We start from the raw sequence: 23,645 nt of genomic DNA on the forward strand, positions 1-23,645 counted from the left end.
TCTTACTGTCTATTATGTAGTCTTCTAGTTTTACAGTTTGATTTAGTAATAAAAAAAAACCTAATCCGAAAGCAAACAAAAAAACCCCCAAACCAAACCAAAACCTGTGAGTCATATTCTAGTAACCCAGAATACTGATGGGATGTGACACTACATCTACTGCAGTGAAATTATTATGAATTCAAACGTGCCTACATTGGAAATTTCAGAATTTCCTTCTGCAATAATTCCTAGGCACCAACATTTGATACACTGAGTACACTGGGCTCCCAGTGGCTGTGCCCAGTGGGCTGCCCCTACATTGCATCCTCTTCCTGCTCCAGGCACCATCATCAGCAACAGCCTCCAGCACCCCATTCCCAAGGGGAATGAGGACCCCAATCCTCATTTACTGCCATCTGCTTTTCATAAGGATGCAAACACTGCAAAAGAAAGCCATGCTTTTCTAGGGTATTTTGTACTTGAAAACTTACAGAATATTTGCTTTTATATTCTGCCTGTGTTCTGATCAAGAGCCACAGAGGTGACACAGTGCTGATTTAAATAACACTCTTCAGTGAATGGAACTTGGAGCTGGTAAGTGATTATTCAATAATTATAACTTGCCTGATAACAACACAGTCACACTTTTAGTGCTGTATTTTTAGGTACATTGTGGCTAATAAGAATCTGATGTTCTTCATACATTTTCATTTCTATTTGCTGCAGTTCTACCTCTCACAGATTGGGTTTCAGGGAAACTCAGAGATCTTACTCATCTCTATGCCAAGGTCTATCTAGGAAAAGCAATTAAACAAGGCTGCAAAAACTGCTCAGATTTTCCCTATTATCTGTTATGCACCCAGAATTACATTCCATCCTCAAAAGTGAAAAATTGAAGAGGGAAAAATTTAACATGTGCCATGTTTTTGGAATGAAGGTGTGCGAGAGATCACAAGCTGCAGAAGAGACCAGCTGACTCAGGCAGAGACTGCCTGGCTACTGAAGGCCAGAAGCATATGTGGGTTTTACCATTTACCTGGTTTCTATCCAAAAGATAGAAAACACTATACTTTCCATCTACAGCTTCCCATTCAATCTTTCATTAGGGAGGGTCATTTGCCCCCTATTACCAGGTGAACTAATAGCCTATTTCCTACTCTACTGCAAAAATCTCTGTTGTGGGAAAGAAAGGGGAAGGGGCATCTGTGTCTACATTGTTTCATGTGACTTCAACTCAAATCCATTTCTCTTTTTCAGAAGAACTGCACTTGCAGAATCCTCCTTAGTGGGACTGCACCCCATATGAAAGCTCAGACACCTCAAGTTGTGTCTAGTCCTGCTAAAATCCTCTTTGATTTTGACTGACAAAATTCAGAGTATTTTCAATCCCCTTAAAACCCATCTCAAGCAACTCCCTTTGGACAAGATGATCTGCCTCTGGAAGTGTAAATTTTCCACCATTGTTTGTACAAGAAAACTCAAGTGAATAGCTCAGACCTAGAAGTCTCTGACACATCCATGTACCCTCACTTTCAGCCTCTTTCTCAGTTTCCTTAAATGAGGAAAATTTGCCTGATAAAATAGTAAACTGCTGGGAATATTTATTTATATAAAAGAACCACTCTAAGAGATAGTGAATTCTTTATGGGGGGTTGATATGATTAAAAGTCAAGTTCTACAAAAAGCTGTTGTAATTCTTATCTGATTATTATGTTCAAGGCCAGAGCAGAGACAAGTTTGAAAAGCCAAGGCTTTGCATGTCAAACAGAAGTAGTCCTCAGCATGTGGGGAAAAATGGCAGTGATAAACCTACTATTAGGCATCTAGGAGAGAAGCCCAGCATCTCCTCTGTGTGGGGGCTACAATAGGCATGAGCCACTATCACAGATAATGGCAGCCTGTAGGCACATGAGGGGAGCAACTAAAATCCATTTCACTTAGACAAGAAACTGCAGTCTGATATTTACCTGTGTCCATCACATGTGAAAAGTATTTACTGTGAATTATCCAAGAGAAAAGTGCAGGTTGAGGGGTTTCATTACCTATCTGAGAGTAGTTCAGATCACACACTGAACACAAAAAAATCACAGGCAAATCTTAGATTGGTGTCTTGGGTAGTCAAATGGATTCCTGCTATTCATCTGAGCATATGCTTTTTCTACAATTGCTAGAGGCCCATGTCCAGAGCAGTGAGAACATGTGCAGACACACAGAAAATGTGAAAGGAAAAAGAGTAAGCTTTATCTGACTTTAGAAAATAAAGATCACATTGAAAATAAAGCTCAGTCTAATGTCAAGGGTAGAGACTGCACCTTTCACCACTGAAACCCACAACACACAGGCAGAAGTGTGATGGCTGCTCTACAGCCTTCCTGATTCTGGTTGAAGTTGTAATAAAGAACCCTTTCCAGGAATAGTTGGAATTCCTTGCAGGTATACTATCATATTTTCACCTTTTCCTCATCAAAAGAGATAATAAAATAAATATATTTCTTAACACCCCTTTTGCACCTGCGACAACATCTTGTAAGTGAAGTACAAGGGACTCTGAAAAAGACATATATGGTTTTATTAATAGAAACTTACAAATTAAGTTTTTAAGTTTGCCCAGACTTTGAATATGTGTAAGAGAGGTTCTAAAGTCACAGGTTTCACCAAACCAAATGCTGACCTCCCAAGCATTCTCAGGTTCCATGATTCAAAGTCAAAGCAACTGAGAAAATCATAGCCAACTGAATGTCATATTATTGTTTCAATGTTTGCTACTAAAAGTAAATGTTAAGCTTTAAGTAAATGTATTGTGTTACCAAATCTTTCCTTTCAAACAAGCACTTCTGTCAGAAGTGTCTTAATTTCTTATCACAGAATTTCATCCGCACAAGGAGCAATAAATAATTCATGTTCCTGGCTCTTTGTTGTGTGTCCCTGAACTGCACAGAGCTGGAAGGCTGACAGCTGTGTCAGGACAAGCACCAAAGATCTGACATGACAAGTGACTAACAAGTTTCTTTCAGTCTATAGTGAAAGAAGACAATGGCATAAAGTGCAAAAACGAAATCCTGAAACAAAATGAAACTGTTTCTTTCTCTTTACCTAAGTGTTTGCTATGAGCTTATTTCCGACCCATAACCTCTGGTCATTTTATAGTACTGCCCAACCCCCTTTACTCCTCACATTCGCCTGGCCATTTACGCCTGTCCACGGATCAATATGAGCAATTCTTGGAGAAATACGATGTCTCCATGACAACCAAGCCACAAATTCTCAGTGGAAAGCAGTGAGACCAGTAGTGAAATCTCCTGAGGTTTTCAGACCTATAAGACAAGATGTCTTAAAATGCAGGAATGGACAGAAACAAAAGCCAGAGTAATTCATTGTTTATTACTAGTTTAATGATGTCAGATGGACCGATTGGAACTCAGTTTTTAAGTTTAGATGCTTTATCAACATGTATTTTTGCCAGTCAATATTCACCTCCTGACAGGCTTTTATTCTTTCCATTACTTCATATAGATATGCAGAATTGGATATACAAGTTCCCATCCAAATGGGTACACTTGGCCAGACAGAACCAATTTGAGATCAAAATTAATGTTATCTTTAAGGTACATTAATTCTCCCCTGAACACTCTCGTGCCACCTTGCCTTAACACTTTCTCACTTCAGAACTGATCAAATCTTGGACAATCTGCATTTTGGCCCATAATTATTGCTGAAGGGACTACAGGCAGTTTCTGAAGGAGGTGCTATACACCATAGACTGTTGGAGTCAAACTTGGCTCCTTCCTGAGCAGATTATCTATTTCTTTCCAAATCTCATGCTGCTTTCTGCTGGACAACACTGAGTCCAAGTCTATGTGGCTTTAAAATGAATAGAGATTTACAATTCATTGGTTTCAATTATTGTAACATATACTGGTGTTCATTTCTGTGGAAGAGATGAAAAGGGAATGTAGTTCAAATCAGGTATATGACAGCAGTTGAACTCCCAAGGAATCTTGGAAGAGTGGAGTGTGCTGAAATATAATCCCCCAGACATGGGTCCTATCTGGGTTCTGAGACGACTTAGGGGACCTGACATGGATTTCAGACTGCACCCTTTGACTGAAAATTAAATCTCAGCAGTGTTCCTTGGGGAAGGATCAGGGGACTGTTGGCAGCTGCCCCCTGTCAGCACAGGCTGCAAGATTTGGAAATCTCTTAACTAAGCTGACAGGCCGCAGAGACGATGAATCAAAAATATGATACACGGATCAGCACACAGAGATGCAGGAGGGTACAGAGAAACCAGATAAAGCAGGGAAGGAAAATACCAAGCGAAGAAAGATGTTTAACTCTTTCACTAATGAGGACTGTGTACAGGTTATGGGTATGGTATATGTGGGTCAAGTTCACAGTTTGCTTAGAAGATCTTAGTATTTAGTCACACAGAATGTTTTTAATCAGCTGTGACTCGATACAATTTATATTTAATTGTTTCCTTTTGGGATTCATTTAATAAATTTCGTAGATGTTCCATAACGAGAAAGATAATGAAACTACATGAAGATAAATCTTTCGGTCACCAAAAAGGATGCACTTTATGGATGTTCCTGTATTTAGCTGAATCAATGTTAAGAGTCATTAAAATGAAATAATGATTGTGAGCTGATTTAAAGGAAAGAATCAAGCTATTTAATGCCACCAATTTGCTTTCCTCCAGAGATACAGTGTTTGACTGTCCACTGCTACATTCAGCTGCAGTATATACAGTACTTCTAATTTTTCATCATCTCATGCTACCTTCAAAGGGTCAGACACTGTACATATATTAAGTAAGCAGTGTAGTCCAAAAGTAATTATAATGAACTAGTAGTGTCAGCTTTCTTTTTGGTCATAAAGCCTTTATCCTTTCTAAGACCTGAATTCCTGATGAAAGAGGAAAGGATAACAGCTCCACACTGTGACCCCTGGAGGTGACCATTAATTTGACATTGCAGCTGCTAAAAAGGAAACAGCGTTACCATGTGCTTTTTTCACAGACCCAAAAGCTGTGTCAGATTTATCACTTGATACTTGGTGACTGTCTTTAAATGCCTCTCACCTGGACTCTCAGACTCTTCCAAGACACATCTGTCAGGCGTATCCTCCACATCTTGGAAGTTTGCCAAGTTGGAGCTCTTGCCATGCTTCAGCACACTGACTGGAGCAAGAAAGAATAAAAACACAGGGAGGGAGAAATGTAATGTATGCAGCAACCAACACTTCCTGATTTTCTGCAGAGCTTTCAATGCTGAAGACATAATTTGTAAACACAAATAATAGATTGAAAAAAACTCCCAGAAACTCAACCTACTTATATGCAACCATAGGGCAGTTGAAAAATCTATAGACAAGAATTCATGCAGGGTGAAGTTTGAAGCATCAGCTTAAATGAGATTCCTTTGAAGTAGAAAACCAGTTGTTTTTTTTTCTTATAGAATCCAAAAATAATAAACTAATTTAGAAGTCATAAAAAAATGCCTGTCTGTTTCACCAAAGAAGCCAGTAAACAACAGAAAAGATCAATTAGGTGGTTTTGTAATTACTGGAGTCATTCACCAGGGAGAGCAATGGTGTTTGCTTCAAGATGAAAATATGTTGAATGCAACAAGCTGGAATGTGTAAGGAAATCAGTGATAATTCCAAAGTGCAGTAAAACCCAGACTGAATTGTGGTTTAGAGATTACCAAATTTAATCATATGTTCCTCTTAACTGCTAAAGCCATTTTCTTTTCAGAGCAGAAAAATATTTTCAGGGAAACAATTATTTGTCTATATAGGACTTTTTAATTCACTTGGCCTTTGAACAAATCCCACATAGTTTTCCTCAGGAGTAGAGAGGTATTTCCCTTGTCAATGTCCATTTCCCACTCTTCTGCTTCATATCTCTGTATGGAGCCACAAACACAGCTTAAAGATGAAGTAAAATTAATAAACAATATATTATAAAGACTAGATCCCAATTTTTCTATCCCATTAGAACACTTAGATGATCTTATTTTCTAGGACAATAGCAGTGACTGGAAAACACTCCTTCTTTTCTAATAACTAGAAAACTAAGCAAGGTTCCAAAGTTCCATGTGGAAGCTTGGATATCAATGTGGGACACCAACAGCTGTGTGCAATACCAGTGTACTTTTGTCCTCTTTTCAAAACAAGAAATTTTGATGATTTTTTTTAACCAAATGAATATTCGCTGAAGGATGACGTAATTTAAACACCTATTTAAATTTTCCAAAATTATGAGTGAATCAACAGGGCCTCAGGGCGTTATGCAGGCACGAGGGGCTCAAAAGACACATATTCCACTTCTGTGTGCTGAGCTTTCCATGGGTTTGCAACTATTGATCCCAGGTCACCAAAAGGTTCCATCATTCTTGACTCCTGCATCTACACAGAGTCTGTTTGAAGTAATCAAGGCTTCAATACAATTGTGTAATTAGGTCCTTGAAAATGTAATATTAAAACATAATAAATAATGAAGTTTATTATAGTGACACCATGCATTTCACCTGGAAAAACAAAAAGCCAGTAAATTTTGCTTAAAAGGTCTGCCATGGATAGCAAATAATCAGCACATAAAACTGTGCCCAGGTAAAGCAGGAAATGTTGACATGATAATCTGCATGAGGTGAGTTGACACTGAACAACAATTACAATAACAAACAACAAATGTTCTTGTGTACACATGGAAACACTACGATATGTACAGGAAGAAATGTCTTCAAAGATATCTGTGCTTTTCTCTGTTTTTTACAACACTGAAATACTTTTCAAATACATTAACTGAAGACCAAGACTGCCACTTCAAAAATGAAAAATTGGAATATACAAGTATATATATTATATTTTTAAAAATTTTGTGTCACATTTATTAGAACATGTTTTTTCTAAAACACTTCTTTCCACAGTGGAGTCAGCTCCACTGTGCTGAGTGACAGACTGAGTCATTACAGCTGCATGAATTTAAAAGTCAGAACTACTCTGAAGTAGAGCAAGAGGAAAATTTCCAACAGAGCATCCTGTGATAAAAGAGAGAAATCAAAAAGTACAGCTATGTCTCTGCAGAGAAAGCAGAAAATCACAAGAGCTGCCTGTTTTGCTCACATAGTAGTGACCAAAAATTCAGAATCATCCTTTCAAAACTAATGTTGTATTTTCACCCAATAAAGAACTCACAATGAACCAAGGAGAGGAGACACACAGCACCAGCATCAGTCCCAGGCAGGATCTGGCAGGGACTCCCCTCATTGGAAATCTGTGCTGCAATTGCTCTTGAATGGGACAAGGACAAACCTGTTGAAGTGCTCTCTCCCCTGTCCCAGACCATGTCAGCATAAGTCATACAATTTAACTTGGTGGATATTAGAACAAAGCAGCTCTGAGCAGTGTTTTTAGGGAAGGTATCAGATTCAGCTGAGAAGCAACTCAGAGCACAACAAATAAAACACAGCTAGAAGCAGGTCCATACACAGATGAGGGACATCAGGAGGAAGGTGGGAAGTGAACAAGAAAGAAACCAAGGCAGGACAGAACCCAAGACAGTCCAGCAAGATCCTTGGACAAAGCAGGAGGATTTCCAGTTGATATATCTGAGTAGAGATTGGAGAGATTTGGGGCAATCTGGGAGAGGATGAAGTCATTAAAAGCCAAGAAAGAAAAAAATGAGAACAAAAGGATGACAGATCACAGGCAGAGCTGATATAGCTGGAAAATGCCAAAAAGCATGAAACACAGTAACAGTTGGAGTCAAAGGATCATTAGGAACAGTTGAAGGGAGTGGAAAGCACAAATGGAAAGGGTTTTCATGGGGACAGAGAGGAAGACTCTAGACAACTTGTGTAAAAACTGTCAAGAGAACTTGTGTAAAAGCTGTCAGAGAAGGCAGTTCAGCAGGTGCAATGAAGGGAGGGAAGTACATGTTTCATAAAACCAGGAGCCAGGCCAGGACAGACTAGGATCAGATCACTGGTGCAAGCAAGGGATCTATCTTAGCCCTGCCACTTAGAAATGCACATACCTCTCTAGGCAAAACTCAGGCAAATAAACTTCACAAGACCCTAGTTTATGAAGTTACATAATGAGTGTGTGCAGTGAGCAAGAAAGGGACCAAGGCAGAGACCTTCAGATCTTTTTTTTTTTTAAACATCACGTTATATGCTCAATTTGAAAAGGAAGGTTGCTTAAAAATATCATAAAAGAACAAAGGGAATTGAAAAGTTAAAAATAAGGAAAGTACAGTCTGGCCTAAATAAAGAGTGAAAGTAATAAATGGCATTATGTAATCAAGACAAAATACAAAAAAAGAATCTCAACACTAACACCTACTTTACTGCCTATTCCCTTAGGGGAATAGGATTTCATGTATAAATACCAATAGGAGAAATATTGTTCTGAATTGCTTATACTAAGGATGCTGATGGAATTTAAGTTATTTAAACATAAACAGTGTGATCTTTATTCAGAAGATACTCTGTCCTACTTTGGGTTTAAATGGACCTTAAAATTACTTTTTCTTCCCTTTGGAGGCTAATCCCTGTAGCCAAAGTGACATAAATGGAGTATAAATGAGCCCCAAATCTACAAGTCAGAGGAAAAGTCAAGAAACAACCATTTCTGATATTATAACTGCAATAACATATTTTTCTATTCAGCACAATGTCATTTCAGTTATTAGTCAGTAGAGATTACTTTTGTTAGCATGGAAGTAAGGTAAAAGGACATATTTCATTGAGGCAAATGACCTTGAACTTAGCATATAAAGATGACATAAATCTTCATTGTACAGGATCAATCTAGAAAATTGTGGTATTTTTTTCTGATGCATCTTATTAAGGTCTTAGGACTTGTTTACTGAACTCGATACCCATTCACTTACATTACTGAAACCGAAAAAGTCATTAAAATAGGTATGGGATATAGAGTCGTAAATGAATGTCATAAGAACAGAGTGTTTAATGAAATATTTATGCATCTAGTTTCAAGATATTTCAAACAGTTTCATAAAATAAAAACAAATTATTTCTAGAAATATACCACAGACTGAATGGTGATCAGCCTTTAAAGAACAGTCTTTGTGTGAACAAACTGTTGAATGACCTGTTCTTTGTGAATACAGACTAATCACTAAATACAGCAACACCTCATCACCGTCGTTTATTGCTACACTTCGGGTTGAAACTCTGACAAGCCTCGTTCCACTCTGGAAATATAACACACTAAAGTCTAAATAACCTGCCCTGCCTACTAATTTTCAGAGGGCAGACACACTGGAGAAAGAAGTTTGCATAACACAAGTGAATAAACAAGTTAGCATTTTCTGACAAGAGGCCTGTCTTATTGATAAGGTGGATTAGTGACTTAAAGACAGTCTGCATAGAAAACAAGAACATATTTGTCATTCAAAACTAAAGTAGATAAGGTAAAAATATTTTTCATTCAAAAATATTAGGCAAGATAAGTTACAGGTGATAAATGTATATAAGGTCCAATATGGAACACAAAGGAACCTGAACCTACATAAAAGATGCATGAAAACAAAGCTGTAAAGGGAAACAAAATGCTAGTATTTTCTATTTCTGTAAGTGGATAAAACAATTGTGCTGCAATGTCAATGTTGAGCTGTATGGTCTCTATAGGCACTCACCATATTATACCTAAGAAGCTTGATGGAACAATAAATGCCCTGAGTACTATTTTAAAAGCACATTTCATAGATATCATAAAAATACAATGAAAAGCATAAGAACAGTTGTATTTACTGAGACTAAAAAACATCAGCGTAAGAGTCCAACAACCATAAGATTATACTTCACCAGAAATTTCTCCTAAAGTCCAATTTGAAACTCAGGTTATTCCAAACAATATTTTCCCCCTCCTGTAATAACTCAGAGTAGATTTCTGTTCCACAAACTTCTCCAGTTTTCCCTTAAACATGTGGAATTTTTGCAGCCTTAACATCCTACACCCTAACTCACTTTAACCTGGCAAGCTCCACAGTTTTACCACCCAGGAAGGCATCCCCTTTTGTTTGTCTGCCCAGTCCCTCTTGGCTTAATGTGCCATTTATTCTTGTTTGAGAAAAGGCACAGATACAAGCCCTGCACACTCTCCCCATGACCCTTGTGACTGAAGTCCTTTGTTTCATCTCTTTTCCATGCTGAGGGTCACTATCTTACTTAGCTTTACCCACATATTTTGGTGATATTATCTCACTAATATAAGAAATGCAGAATGCATTCTGGGGTGGCAAGAGGAATATTAGCAGCACTTCCCCAAAACCACAGAAAAAGCAGACACTGAGGTGACACCAGTCAGAGCACCCATCCTGCCACTGCGATGGGTGACACTCTGATCCAGCAGGAAGGCACCAGGCTGGCTGGGGATGTGCCCTTGATGGCACCACTGCTGAGCACAGTGCAAGGAATCCCTTCCAGGTTTTACAGGCAACACTCCCTGGAATGAGCTTGGTACCAGAGCCTGGTACAGTGCTTGTCTTTGTTGCCACACCACAAGTGCTGTGGACTCCTGCTCAGCTTGCAATTCAGATTTTTTCCTGAGAAACTGTTACCTTGCTCTTTCTTCCCCATCCTGCCTCTTTGCAGAAGATTAATCCTACCTCAGTCTAGATCCTTCTTTTCATCCTTATTGAATTGAACCCTATTTTTTTCCAGACCATTTCTCAGGCCATATAAACCAGTAATTCATCTCACTGACAGAAGACATCAGCTGCTGGTCATTTCATAATTTTTACTGTAGTTTAAAAAAAAACCTGCACTGATGTATGTAGTTGTCATTTAATTGAGAATGGCTGATTGTTATCTTCTGATGATTAAATATCACACAGGCCCAGTTTTCATTACATTTTAATTTCAAAAAGAAAGATTAAGAAATTAACTTGGAGAAACACAGTATTATTCTGAAGTAAATGCTGCAGCATATAGAAGTTGGAACTGTCCTTGAAATAAGCCAGTATGGAACCACTCAAACTGGAAGATACTGTATTTTAAATGCACTACAGTGAATACAGAAGCAGGACCTAATATCACACTGCAGAGCTCAGTTTGCAGAACTACCAACCCATGTGCCTGGGGGAGCCCAAGCTGGCTCTTGCCTTCTGGAGTCACATGCAAACAGAGCTCCTTCCACTCACTGGGTGAATTTCTACTAAAGAACAGTTTGCTTCCTGTACATGTGAAAGGTTTTAATATATCAAAAAAAACACCAACCAACAAACCACCAACCCTGAAAGTCCATTTTCCTCTCTCTATGAGGGCAGCATTCCTCCAGACAGAAAAACTGAAATTTTCAGTGATTCTTTTCCCAACATACCTTGAAGTTTTATTCACCCAGAGGGACTCCCCTGCTTCTCTCAACTAAAATATAATGGCACATAACAAATTATGCTCTCAAAGGACATCCCATTTTTGTTTCATTAGTGCAATGAAACATTCACTCAATTTTAAAGCAGTTGTCTTGATCGTAGTTGTGATTTATACCAGATTCTGTCCATGTATTCTGTGTAGTATATATTATAAAACACCTAACTAGTTAAATTTGTCTCAGTGGGTTCTGCTGCAAGAAATAAAATACTTTCCCATAAAATCCCACACAGCATTTACTGCACAGCTCTGAAGCATAAGCTACTGTAGAACTTAGGAGGATTTAAAAAAGGAAAATGTAACCCTAAACTGTCTTAATTCTTCTATTGTTATACATTATTTCCTCCCTGGCTAGAAAGCCTAATTTTCTCTTTTCCAGTTCCCTAAATGTAGGGTATTGTGTCTTTTAATCAAACATGAGGTAAGACTGAATTACTTGATCAACATTATTTATCTCTCCCTCATTTTTTTTTCAACCAGTAACTGGGACATAATAGGAAAAAAAAAGGTAACAGAATTAGTAAAAGTAAAGAAGGCCAATTTTCAAATCTATTAGTTACTAGATAATTAGTATCTTTTTTTAATTAAAGTATATAACATCTCGTCATCTGTCCAATTTTCTAAAAATATCACAGAATCACAGGATATGCTGAGTTGAAAGGGACTCACAAGGATCATCGAGTCCAACTCCTGGCTCTGCACAGGACCATCCCCAAGAGTCACACCGTGTGCCTGAGAGTGTTGTCCAAATGTTTCTTGAGCTCTGTCAGCTTTGGTGCTGTGACCACTGCCCTGGGGAGCCTGTTCAGTGCCCAGCCACCCTCTGGGAGAAGAACCATTTTCTAAAAAAAAATATAGCAAAACTCCCCCCTGCTTCTGTCCATTGAACCAGTGGTGTGGCAGAGCACACACTGCAGATGGGATTGCCTATCAGTGTATCAATAACACCTACAAAACCAACAAACAAAGAAAGGAACACTTCCTGTTTTTATAATCACATTATTGACAGTAATGACATTATTATTTTCATGATAGTAGATTGACTTGATATTCAAGTGTAAAATCATTAATCAGGAAATTTTCAGAGAATTCTGGTTCAGTCCCTTTCTACAGATAAATTCTTGCTGTAGATTGTCACAGTTTGCTTTTCAAACCAAAATGAAACAAAAGAGTGCAGGACAGTTATGGCACTGACACATCCCTGTGCATAATGTGTTATAGTTGCACACTCTCCCCATCTCTCGACCAAAGCTGTCCAAATAGCTTAATCCACGGGGAAAAAAATATATACAGAACCTCTGCATTAACCTCTTCTGGCCAGATTATTGTTATTCTTTTGCATTATGGCCTTGAAGATGTATTACTGATAGGGAGGTAAAGCCAACTGCAGCACAGCATGACTCTGCTGAATGGTTGCTGTAGGAAAGTGGAAGTACTTATTTCCAAGATATTTCTGTGATGCTCCCTACTGTTAAAATGTTATCTGACTTTAAAAGATTTTCAGTTCAATTGTAAGCAATAAGTAAACTCAAGCAGTACAATACTGTATACTGGAGAGTTTCACTAGCTGGTCAAACAGGCATTATTCCAAGAAACTAATGTCGTATAGGACTGCTTCCTGGTGGCTGAGACCTCTGATTGGCAAAAGACAGTGGACTTTTCAGTCAGCAAGCTAGTTACCCATGGATGTGGCTCAAGGCTGACACACAGATTGACTGGTTCACACTAATTTACTTCACACAGATTCCATTTATCTCCTAGAAGATCCCCTGGCAGCAGCTTATAATGGCATATCCTAGGATGCCTGCCTGCATGAGTTTTTAAAGCGGCAGAGCTTGATGAATCTAAGTCCAGAAAACAGTTCACAGATTGAGGACTAGGTGCAATCAAAAAACATCAAGTAGCACAGCTGGGACTTGCTAGCTTGCTTGACTGGTTTGAGCAGCTGAGCATTAACTACGCTTGTTTTCCTGCTGGCAGCCCTGTGTCACTAGGACAAATCGGAGCACCACCCGACAGAGGAGGAGAAAAAAGGAGAGAAAAAAGAGAAAGAAAGAGAAAAGAAAAAAGAGAAAGAAAGAGAAAAGAGAAAAGAGAAAAGAGAAAAGAGAAAAGAGAAGAAAAGAGAAGAAAAGAAAAGAAAAGAAAAGAAAAGAAAAGAAAAGAAAAGAAAAGAAAAGAAAAGAAAAGAAAAGAAAAGAAAAGAAAAGAAAAGAAAAGAGAAAAGGAGAGAAAAGAGAAAAGAAAAGAAAAGAAAAGAAAAGAAAAGAAAAGAAAAGAAAAGAAAAGAAAAGAAAAGAAAAGAAAAGAAAAGAAAAGAGAAAAGGAGAGGCTGAGGAGCGCAGATTACTGCATTGCATGAGTACTATTAACAGATGTAGGAATAACTGCATTAGAACATTTAATCTCTATGAAACTCAAGGATTATTAAAGAAAATAATGTACTGGTTAGCAAGTTTTGAGGATAGGAATACGGATAATTTTCTTTTGGTCATGGTAACCATTCCTAGGAAAATGACCTGAATAAACCTATAGTCATTGTCATTTCTTTCTTGTAGAAAATAAAATTATATTCAATCTAGTAATTAATGTACAATGAAAAATAGATATCAATATAGCTGATTATTCATTATAACAATGTGAGCTATATGTCAATGCATTGGTTTCCCTCCATAGAGAACAACAGACTTCAATATGTGCAAGTTTATAAATTGTATTTTTAAAAGGACTGAAAATACAGGCTGACACCATAGCTCTCCAAATTCAGATAGACAGAGACTATTCTTTAAAGTACTTTTCAGAAAGGAAGCAAAAATTAATATTATTAGGGAAAAACAGCCAGCAAATGTATTGTGAGAGATCCAAAGCACATTTAGTACTTAGGAGGTTAAAGACTCAGCTGTAGTGCTAGTTGATGAAAAAGTAGGATTAAGGCTTTAGTATGAGTCTTGACATGATCATGTTGTCTGCCTGCTGTCTTAAGCTTTGAAAAACAGCTGGGATCATCTTCTTATAAGCTCCAACTCAAAGATGTTTAAGCAGTTCCAAATCCAATTAAACAGAGGTAAATATAAGGAAAGGCCTACTGAGCCAAATCATCTTATTTTTTTTAATGAAAAACAGCATAATTGCAGGTTACACAACTCCTTAATCTCACTTTAAACCTAACAGACTGCTGCCTTACAGTGCACATGGCAAGTCCAGTTAACCCAAGCATTCTGTATTAGTGTGCTTAATTTTTGATCATTATCCTTTATTATGTTACTTGTAATCCTAAAAGCCTATGATTGTGTCCAGATATTTGGCAAGGATTGTACCTGGATATACAGGGATTCCTCTTCTAAGAGTAATGGATTAATTGGATAGTGCTGTATGACCAGTAGATGGTTTGCAGTGAAACTGCTGTGCAGTTTTTAATTTGTGAAGTCCACTTCCTTCTCCTTCTGTGCCTGTCCTTGAAACAAATTGCCTTTTTGAACATTAGCAGCTGGTGGAATAACCTATCTAATCTTACCACAAACATGACAATGCTACAGAAATAATATAGACTGGATTGCTGACTAAAATCTTCTTCACAAAAATTAATAGAATATATGTAAATCTATTTTTCAGAGGGTATTGCATATTCAATTTACAAGTGGCCACCTTACCAATATGACCCAATCATAGTATTATTACTTAAAGGCTTAAGGCATTACACCATTTGTTTTCCATGTAGTCAAAAGATTTTTGAGGTGACTATATTGCGCCAAGGTGTGTATTTTTTACATTATTACACTTAATACCCTAAAAGCAAAAAAAACTCCATATACCTAATCCTTCTACTTTGTCTTATAAATATGCACAAGGACATTCTCCAAGGATGTAAAGGCAAAATCTCATCAGGGACTACTTCAAATACAGGCTCCTCATGTCGGTAAGAGCAAAAAGGAAATTTAAATGATCAGGAGTGAACTGTTTGCAGTAGTCTTGTTACATTATGCATGAATCCTGGCTGCACAGGATTTAATTAATGATTTCCAGTTACATGGTTAAGATTTGTAGCAAACTGGCATTCAGGGCAACAAAGTAGCATCTCACAATATAATTTTGTAATTTTTCCCAAACACCAGTTACTAGGGGCTGCTGCTGCCCCCCCCATTTTTTTTTTTTTTTTTTTTTTTTTTTTGTGGTTGGAAATCAGTTTTGTAGATGTGGACAGTGGGTCTGGGCTGTGTTACAGAAGCATGAGTTTAGATTAATTTCAAGGCAGCTATTCTCTTGATGCAACTGAGGAGAGAATTTGGACTGCTATTCTGTGACTTAATAAGCAATATTTGTTGCTGTGTATAAGTATCAGAAAGGTGGATTGTTGGACTGATGAATGATACGTAATTATATTGGTAATGAATGTGGACCATCTAATACAGTTACAAAACAGACACAGTTTTGGGAAAACAACTCTTCTCTTTAAGCACCACTGGATATACCTCCAGAAAACAAACGTGACACTCCCTCCAATGAGAAGATAAGCAAGAAGCTGTGAAGTACTTAAAGGGTAAAAGATGACCCCTGTCAAATACTGCACCTTCCCTCCACCCCTACACTCAACCTTATTCTTCCAGCCATCAGCAAGACGTATCTGTAAGGGGACGAAAGAGCCTGGACCCTCCACTTTGAGACAGGTAATAAACAGGCAAGACAGACACTACAGGCACTTCCAAGAAGATGGACATCTAAGGAGGTGACTGACAACTGCCTCGGTGCTCCAGAGACCGTGAGAACCTACGAGTGTGAGGGAGCAAAAAGCATGATTCCAAAAAGTGCAGATAATCTGCTGTTGACAGGTGAGACATTGTACAAGCCCATGTTCTTACTGAATTTAGGGATCACGGGGGGATAAAGAGCCAAGGAGGAACACGAGTGTGAGCTCTTCCATGGACTCTTTGATGCATTCAAGTGTTACGTGCGAGCAAGAGGCAGAAACAATCCAGATGGAGAAGTGGCAGGATATTTTAAAATGTCAAATTCATTGTACTTTGCTTCAATAAGGTTGGTCAAATGTAAGCCTGCAATCAGTTTTGGTACTGCCCATTTTTAGGCTCTTTTTCACTTTATTCAAGTGGTTTTTTCAAGTGTTAGCCCTTTTGGGTGTTGAGCTTTTATTCCTCAGGAAGAGGAATTTGCTTATAGCGCTAATTGTATGCTATCACTTTGCCATATGATCTGGGACTTTTGGGAAAGAAACACACAAGGTATCATAAGATTTATCAGAAAATTCTAAAGGTTGGTGAAACAACATTACATTCACTGGCCAAGTGAATTACATTCACAGTGGTCAAGTCACTGATAAGAATTTGATTTTTCATTAATTTCTGATCATTCATTTCTTGTTAGTTCTGAAAACAAATATTTATATTGCTTTTTGCAATACACATAGTCAAAAGTATCTGGAATACCTTTATTTAGGTGTTCTGAAACCTACCTGTACTAAAGTGTTGATTATTTGTGTACATCTATATTCCAGTCTACACATAGAAAAGGTAGATATACACTGATTATTTGGAAATTATTCATTATTCAACAAGAAATTCTGTATGAAGTGTCCCACCTGTCTTCTGCAAGTACTTCCAATTTTATTGTTGGTATTCTTCTCTTTTACTGGTTGATTTGTTTCTGTTCCTATATGCTTTCAGCTACCAACTTGTCTGTACAATCAGAGGTGAATCTGGGGACAGTCATATATATCCTTCTACATATGGAAGGATAAAAACAAATTAAGTGTTTCAGGAAACAAAACTGACAGTTCAGGAGATCACTGAAGGTTGCACTCCAGCTTGTAAGATGACTGAAGTGGAAATGCCAAAAGGGCTTCTGCACAAAAAAAGGTACAAATGTGCAGCAGGACCTTGACTGCGGTTTCAAAAGAACTGTGCAGTGGCTGTAGCACAATTAACAGAAAACACAGCAGTCTTGTAAAATAAATCACAGAATGCTCACTCCCTTCTCGGGGCTGAGCTCACCTCTGTGTTGACTATGTGCACTTTTATAAAAAGCAACAGAGCTGCTCTTGATTTACCACAATCTGAGTTTGGCTGAGGTGGCCAAAATGAAGCAGCATAGAAGTTCTAATGGATAATGAAAAAGATTAGAACAGATGCTGTAGAAGTAATATGACTTTCCACAACTTTGCTCAAAAGAGCAGAAGACAAGTTCACTTATAACTGGTACTCTGGAATCTGCTTAATCTTTTCCAAAATAACCCAAGTAAACTCTAAGCTCCAAAACAGAGCCTCAGCCTTCTTATTCCAGTGATTTGAGACCACACAGCTGTAGCACTACAGTATATTTGCTTCCAATTGTTAATTAAATGTGCAAACCCCACTGAAGCTCATAGGCACCCCAGTCTTTGCACATCCTTTATCACAGACAAATGACAAATGCAGGTGAGCTTCTAGCCATAAACTACTCCCATAGCCCTAAGTTTTTTCCAGAGGGGAACACCCTACCTCTGGCAAGGGAGCTCCACTTCACATTTTTACATTGCTACAGAATTTCAAGAATCTCATGGCATTAGGTGAAAGAATACCTACAGTGCATGAGGCCTATTGGACCTGAAGAGTGTGCAAACAGGTCTACTGTTGTACAAGGCATTAGTACCTGGGATGTTAATTCACTTAGAGACACTCTTTTTTCCCAAGAAAATACTGAAAAGCTAAAGAACAGAATTTAATAACTCTATCAATGTGAAGTGTTAAATTCAGGATTAAAAACCAGGGATCACAGCAGTATTAATACACTGTATTATTATAAAACACATTATCTCTATCTATCTGACACTTTTATAGTTGCATACACAGCTGCCACTTCAGGCTCCATTCCCAGGGAATTAGTGACTCAGAGCTAACAGAAAGTGAAAATGTGGTTTAGAAGAACCAACCACTTGATTTGTTTTAGCTCATAAAGACAGCTACAGAGTGCAAATGAATAGTCAGGGCTCACTTTCTTTCTTGACTTATTTTTTATTCTAACAGTGTTACCCTGAAAGAACAGATTTATTTATTGCTTTCTTTGGGACTGCACATTCTTCTGCATATATATTTATTTTCTTTACTTCTGACTTCTCAAGGAGTTTCACTTAACACTCAATGTAAAGACAATAGAGGAATTGTCCTTGGTTCATATAGTTCTAGCACTTAACCTTACTTAACCATAGGAAAAACAATGAGTGTGTGTAAAGACATGTCAACCTTTGAGCAATTAAATGTTTGTTAAAAGAGGGAGATAAAACTTTTTACTTCATTAATCTATTAAGTACTGTTTTCTATATGTTTTTCTTCTCATTATATTTCTGCAAGTGTGATTGTTCAGTTGCTTTTCACTTCTAACTAGCAGTCTTGGTTTTATTCATCTCTATCAATGGCAAGACATCCTCCAGATTTGTGAATTTAAATTTTAGAACCTTTGAAAAGTTTTTATGATACTACAAAATGTAACATTGGTCTCTTCTGCATACACACCTCCTGCAAAGTGTCCTGGACATGTAACATTCATAATATTCATAAGCAGAAACAACAAATTCCTTTTTCAATTCCTAAAGTACATTGGATACGTGCTAGGGTGTTTCACACGTGTTAAGGCAGAAAGTGTTTCTCAAACCATCATATAAGGTAAATATCTATTGTGCCATGATTATAACAGAGTTTGCATGATAATAAAGGTTGGTGTCGGAGCTGAATTTAACTCACATATAAAAGCACATGGGGATGTCCCTAAAAGGTTCAGAGGGAATGCTGAGAAATCTCAACACAGCTCATCTATACTAAAAATAGATTACTTCTTTGGGACCACGGTGTGTAGGTAAGTATTAGGTATAAAATTACAGAAGACCTGCAAAAAATACAGATGATACTTACAGACAAGAGAGACTCTGTTCTTCAAACTCTGCTAAATACTATCCTGCATTTCATTAATATCAAATGGTTTTGTTTCACTTCCAGTTAAAAACAACCCAACCACAAAAACCTTTAATGTGCCATAAAGCCAACTACAAAGAGTACAAGACTAAGGAATTTGCTGGAAGGACTACTGCACCATATTACAACTCTCTCCACAAAAAGCAGACTTCCAGCTTACCATAGTTAGAAGAAAACACCTTATTCCAACCAATATTATGCACACCTTGACATCTTACCAGTATATGTTTATCTGTCTGCTACTGGAAATACAAGAATAGAAGAACTGACAATCTTACTGAATACTAATTTATGACAGAGCTGCACTTACAAAGACAATTTGAAACAGTAGAAATACAGTATTCATAGCAATTTGAGTATCTATATGAATAGCTATGTTCAGAGTTTTTTTACATAATTTCAATTTATTGCTACTTGTTCCTAGTAATTATCCTCATTTATGTGCATGTGATTGGCCATATTTCAGATATGTATACATTCCGTTACTTAAAGAATATGTATTTTACAGCAACATTTAAGAAACCATAAATTTTCAGCAGTATTACTGGAGGAAATCCATTTCTATGAAAAGTTGTATATTTGCAATATACTGTTGAAGTATATATTGCATTAATACTTCACTGTGCTTCTAAACGTTAATACAGGTTATTTGTTTATTACTACGTCAAGGTTATTCATCATATGCAGTGTCAGAAAGCACAAGCTGACATCTCATATTGTCTGCTTCAAGGGCAAGACCAATGTGACCTTTGGCTCCTTCTTTTAAAAAGGATGAAATCATTCCAGAGGAATAATGCTGAACTGCACAGCTCCCTTTAGGAATCAATCTGCCATTTATGGTTTCCAATTTTCCATACTGGAGTATGACTTGTTAAGATCTGATGGCTAATTTTCTCTTCCAAGTTTAGCGTTCTAAAATTCCCCAAAATACGGGGAATTTTGTTGTACTGCCATTTATGCTTCCTATTTTACTCATCACAGAATGACAATTTCAGATCACTTTACTGGGTATTCTGGATTCCATTTGGACTAAAATCATGCTGGTCAGTGATTCCCTATGTCTAAATCACATCTCTAATCAAAAAATACTTTTTAAATATTTTAGACTCAGTGTTTTTTCTTTCCAGAATCTGTTATAATACGCAAGAAGAAGTCTTCATATTTATTGACTTTTCTTGCTTTACCATTCTTCTAAGTTCTCCTATATTCAACCGATACATGGGTGCAGCTGAAGGGGGAAGATGGAGTTACCAGTGAAAATACATTGAATATATAAACAGTAAACAAGTAACTATAGAAAAGTATGGGAGTGGTAAAAATGAGAGGTCATCTGTTACTATGGAGCTCTGCCTTTAGCTGCCTCTGTACCACACCAGGGGAAAGTAGATGCACAATTGTACCAAGAACCAGATGTGAAGCCACATGTGTTATTTCACAAGGATGACAAGGTACATTCAGGATCTTGAATCACACATGAGTTTGCACAGGCAACTCTTGCAACTTCATCAACCTCCAAGTGAGTACATTTTTGGAGAGAGAGGGACGAGATTCACCTGAGTTGGTAATTTTATCATCTGTGCATGATACTGATTTCATTATAAAATTCAACCAAGGAAAATGCAGCATTCTTTGACCTAGCTGATAAAAGGTCAGAAAGCAATTTTGAATAATAAATGAGACCTGCTGACCTCATGACCCAAGTCTGGCAGGGTCAGCAGCAGCCCTCTCACCAGATGCTGATGGCAGATATACAGACGCAGACAGCTCAACTAATGAGCTTCCCGGATAAAGGTTTTAGAGCCAGTGACATTTAAGTCTTATGCAGTATATAAAATAAACTTACAAATAATCTGTGCCATAAAAAATTAAAGTGATATTTACAGTGAGGTGCAATATGACACACTTTGTAATCCTCAGTACAACGATTATTTTACTGCTTCTCCTAGGTGGCCTTTAGCCAGAAAATATAATACCTGACTAACGTTTCCTTTAAGGTCTTTTCACGCTTACATGGTTCCCATTCAGTGGATGTAGTCTGAAAAGATATACTTTGATAGTGCATTTGTTTGGCACCTCATTTAATACAAGTCAACAAAAATTATTTTTAAGATAAGTTTAAAATTATTTTATTTTAATTCGAGCTAATATACTTCTTTCTCAGTGAGTAAAAGACAAGCCGAGAGTATGCAAGGCCAACAACTATTTTCTTCTGATCGCTTCACGAACACTTGCACTCAGAAATGAGTTACACATGGTTCATGAAGAAGAGAGGGTAGTGCACTAGAATTCATTCTCTCACCTAACTTAGATTTCATTGTGCAAATGTCCTGCTGGACAAATAGAATCCTACTCCATTCCAGACCTCAGAAACCCAGAGTTTTGACTTCACTCTGGGTGCTGGGCCTGAGTTCCACAAACTGCCACATCTCATGCCTCAGGTATGTTACCACTGCTTGTACAAATTTGCAGGAATATATCTACATGTTTATGTTCTGCATGAATTAGCAATGTTAGGTCAAATTTCTAAATATTATTCTTGAGATCTGATTTGTAAGGAAAGATAATTGACTGGGTTCTCTTCATCTCCAAATACTTCACTGTGAATACAATTAGCTACAGGAACCACAAAACCTAAAGTAGCTTTTCTATGTCTTTTTAAAGTCACCATTATTACTTTTACAGAGGATGTCTTTTAGCCACTGAAGTCTAGAGGCTACATTAAAAACACTAAAGAGAAATTACTGGGGTCTATTCAATTCTGTGTTGCTCCACATAAGCTAATTTTAACTTACACAACAACTGGTGTTTAAGAACTCAAAACCTTCCAAATACTTGGTGAAAATGGAGAAAAAAATACTCCCCCATTTTATTGAAGGGGAATCTGAGGTACTAGGCATCATGAAGAAAAAAGCTTTCTAAAGCTTCAACCTTTCAGTTTAACTGCATGGCTGCATGTTCTTGAATTGCGAGAAAGGATAAAGAAGAATGATTAGGTGATTTAATTTTGTCAAACAGTATGTATAGTTCTACAGTATTATTTCGTATTAATCTCCTCTTTAAGCTAACCAGCCTTTAAAATTACACTTATATTGTTAACTTTTCTTGCCTATCTTTAAAGTCTTCTTTATTTAATCCATAGCTTTTCAGAGTCAAAGAAAAAAGAGCATGACCTCCCCAAAAGGTCCCACAATCAATGTACATAATAACTTTGTAATATTTACAGTGTTTTTTTAATTCTTCTTACACCTTCACAGTGCATCAGCTCTTCTGAGTGCCACTGTACAACTTTTAACTGAAATGTTATCCCTGACATTTATAGATGGAATTTACCTACCCAGTGGTGACTGGCATACCACTAGGGAGAGAGCATCTGTATCCTTCTGATCCAGGGGCTGCCAGGAGCCATTTAGATCTTTTTAATCAGTGCTGATTAAGGCAAGTCAGATGACTACCCTCAAATTTATCACTGCCTCCAAAGACCTTGGAGCAGCCAATAGCTTGGGAAGCTGAAGCAAGGGATTGTCTTGGCCACACATCTTCCCTCTGCACTTGTGAGGACTTTGCAAGGGGAATTACACACTGTCTCTACATAAACTATCCCAATTTTTCACTGAGTCAAGTGTGTGCCCAGAATACAATCTTAGGACTTCAGTACTGTGTGTAGATAGCAATTAAACTCATTGCTGGTGAAACTAGCTTCTAAACCTTAGTGCATTCATTTAGGGAACCAGTAACAGCAACCAGCTCCTGCACTTCTGGCCTGCACGCAATTGAAATACAATTTGATTAGAAATAGATTCAATTAGAAAAGTTGCTCAAAAATCTGCTGGTAGCTTTGCTTCATATATTTAAGACAGCAGAACCTTCCACTAGCAAAGAAGACTTTCTTACTGCACCTGTGCATCAGTTAAATGTACTTAGTCTTGCTGCTTTGTATTGTTGTAAGTCTGCTACATTTCCTTAAAAACATTATATTCAATCTGCCTTATAATGGCTTGTCTATTTCATAGCCACGAGAGTACGAGTGATTTTGTAAGTCAGAGATGTTCACAGCAGATTCATACCTATTTTCCCCTGAAAAGACCCTAACAAGGCAGAAGCTGCTGCCTAGCAGAGTAAATCTTCCATCATATAAATCAGCTGGGCTTATGTTAATTAGATTCACAGTATTGAGACACATCTCTTAACCAACATCTGAAAATGCTTTTATCAGAGAGAGAGAGAGAGAGAAATCCACCCAGTAGGATCACCTGTGAGCAGAAATTCTGTTGCTCAGCAGGAGAAAACAAATGCAAACAACAGTGTG

At 37.5% G+C, this 23,645-nt stretch overlaps 1 protein-coding gene across 2 annotated transcripts in view; it reads right to left on the reverse strand.

The window, feature by feature from the left end:
• The window catches only part of WDR72 (WD repeat domain 72), a 103,478-nt gene that overhangs the window by 919 nt on the left and 78,914 nt on the right, over nucleotides 1-23,645 (reverse strand). For both annotated transcript variants that reach the window (XM_018069921.3, XM_018069920.3), the window contains exon 19: nucleotides 5,066-5,164. In XM_018069921.3, coding sequence (XP_017925410.2) covers nucleotides 5,066-5,164 — 99 coding nt within the window. The remainder of the gene's footprint in view (nucleotides 1-5,065; nucleotides 5,165-23,645) is intronic.

This window comes from Manacus vitellinus, unplaced genomic scaffold (assembly GCF_001715985.3).
Source record: "Manacus vitellinus isolate BGI_N305 unplaced genomic scaffold, ASM171598v3 scaffold_16_pilon, whole genome shotgun sequence".
Taxonomy (NCBI): domain Eukaryota; kingdom Metazoa; phylum Chordata; class Aves; order Passeriformes; family Pipridae; genus Manacus; species Manacus vitellinus.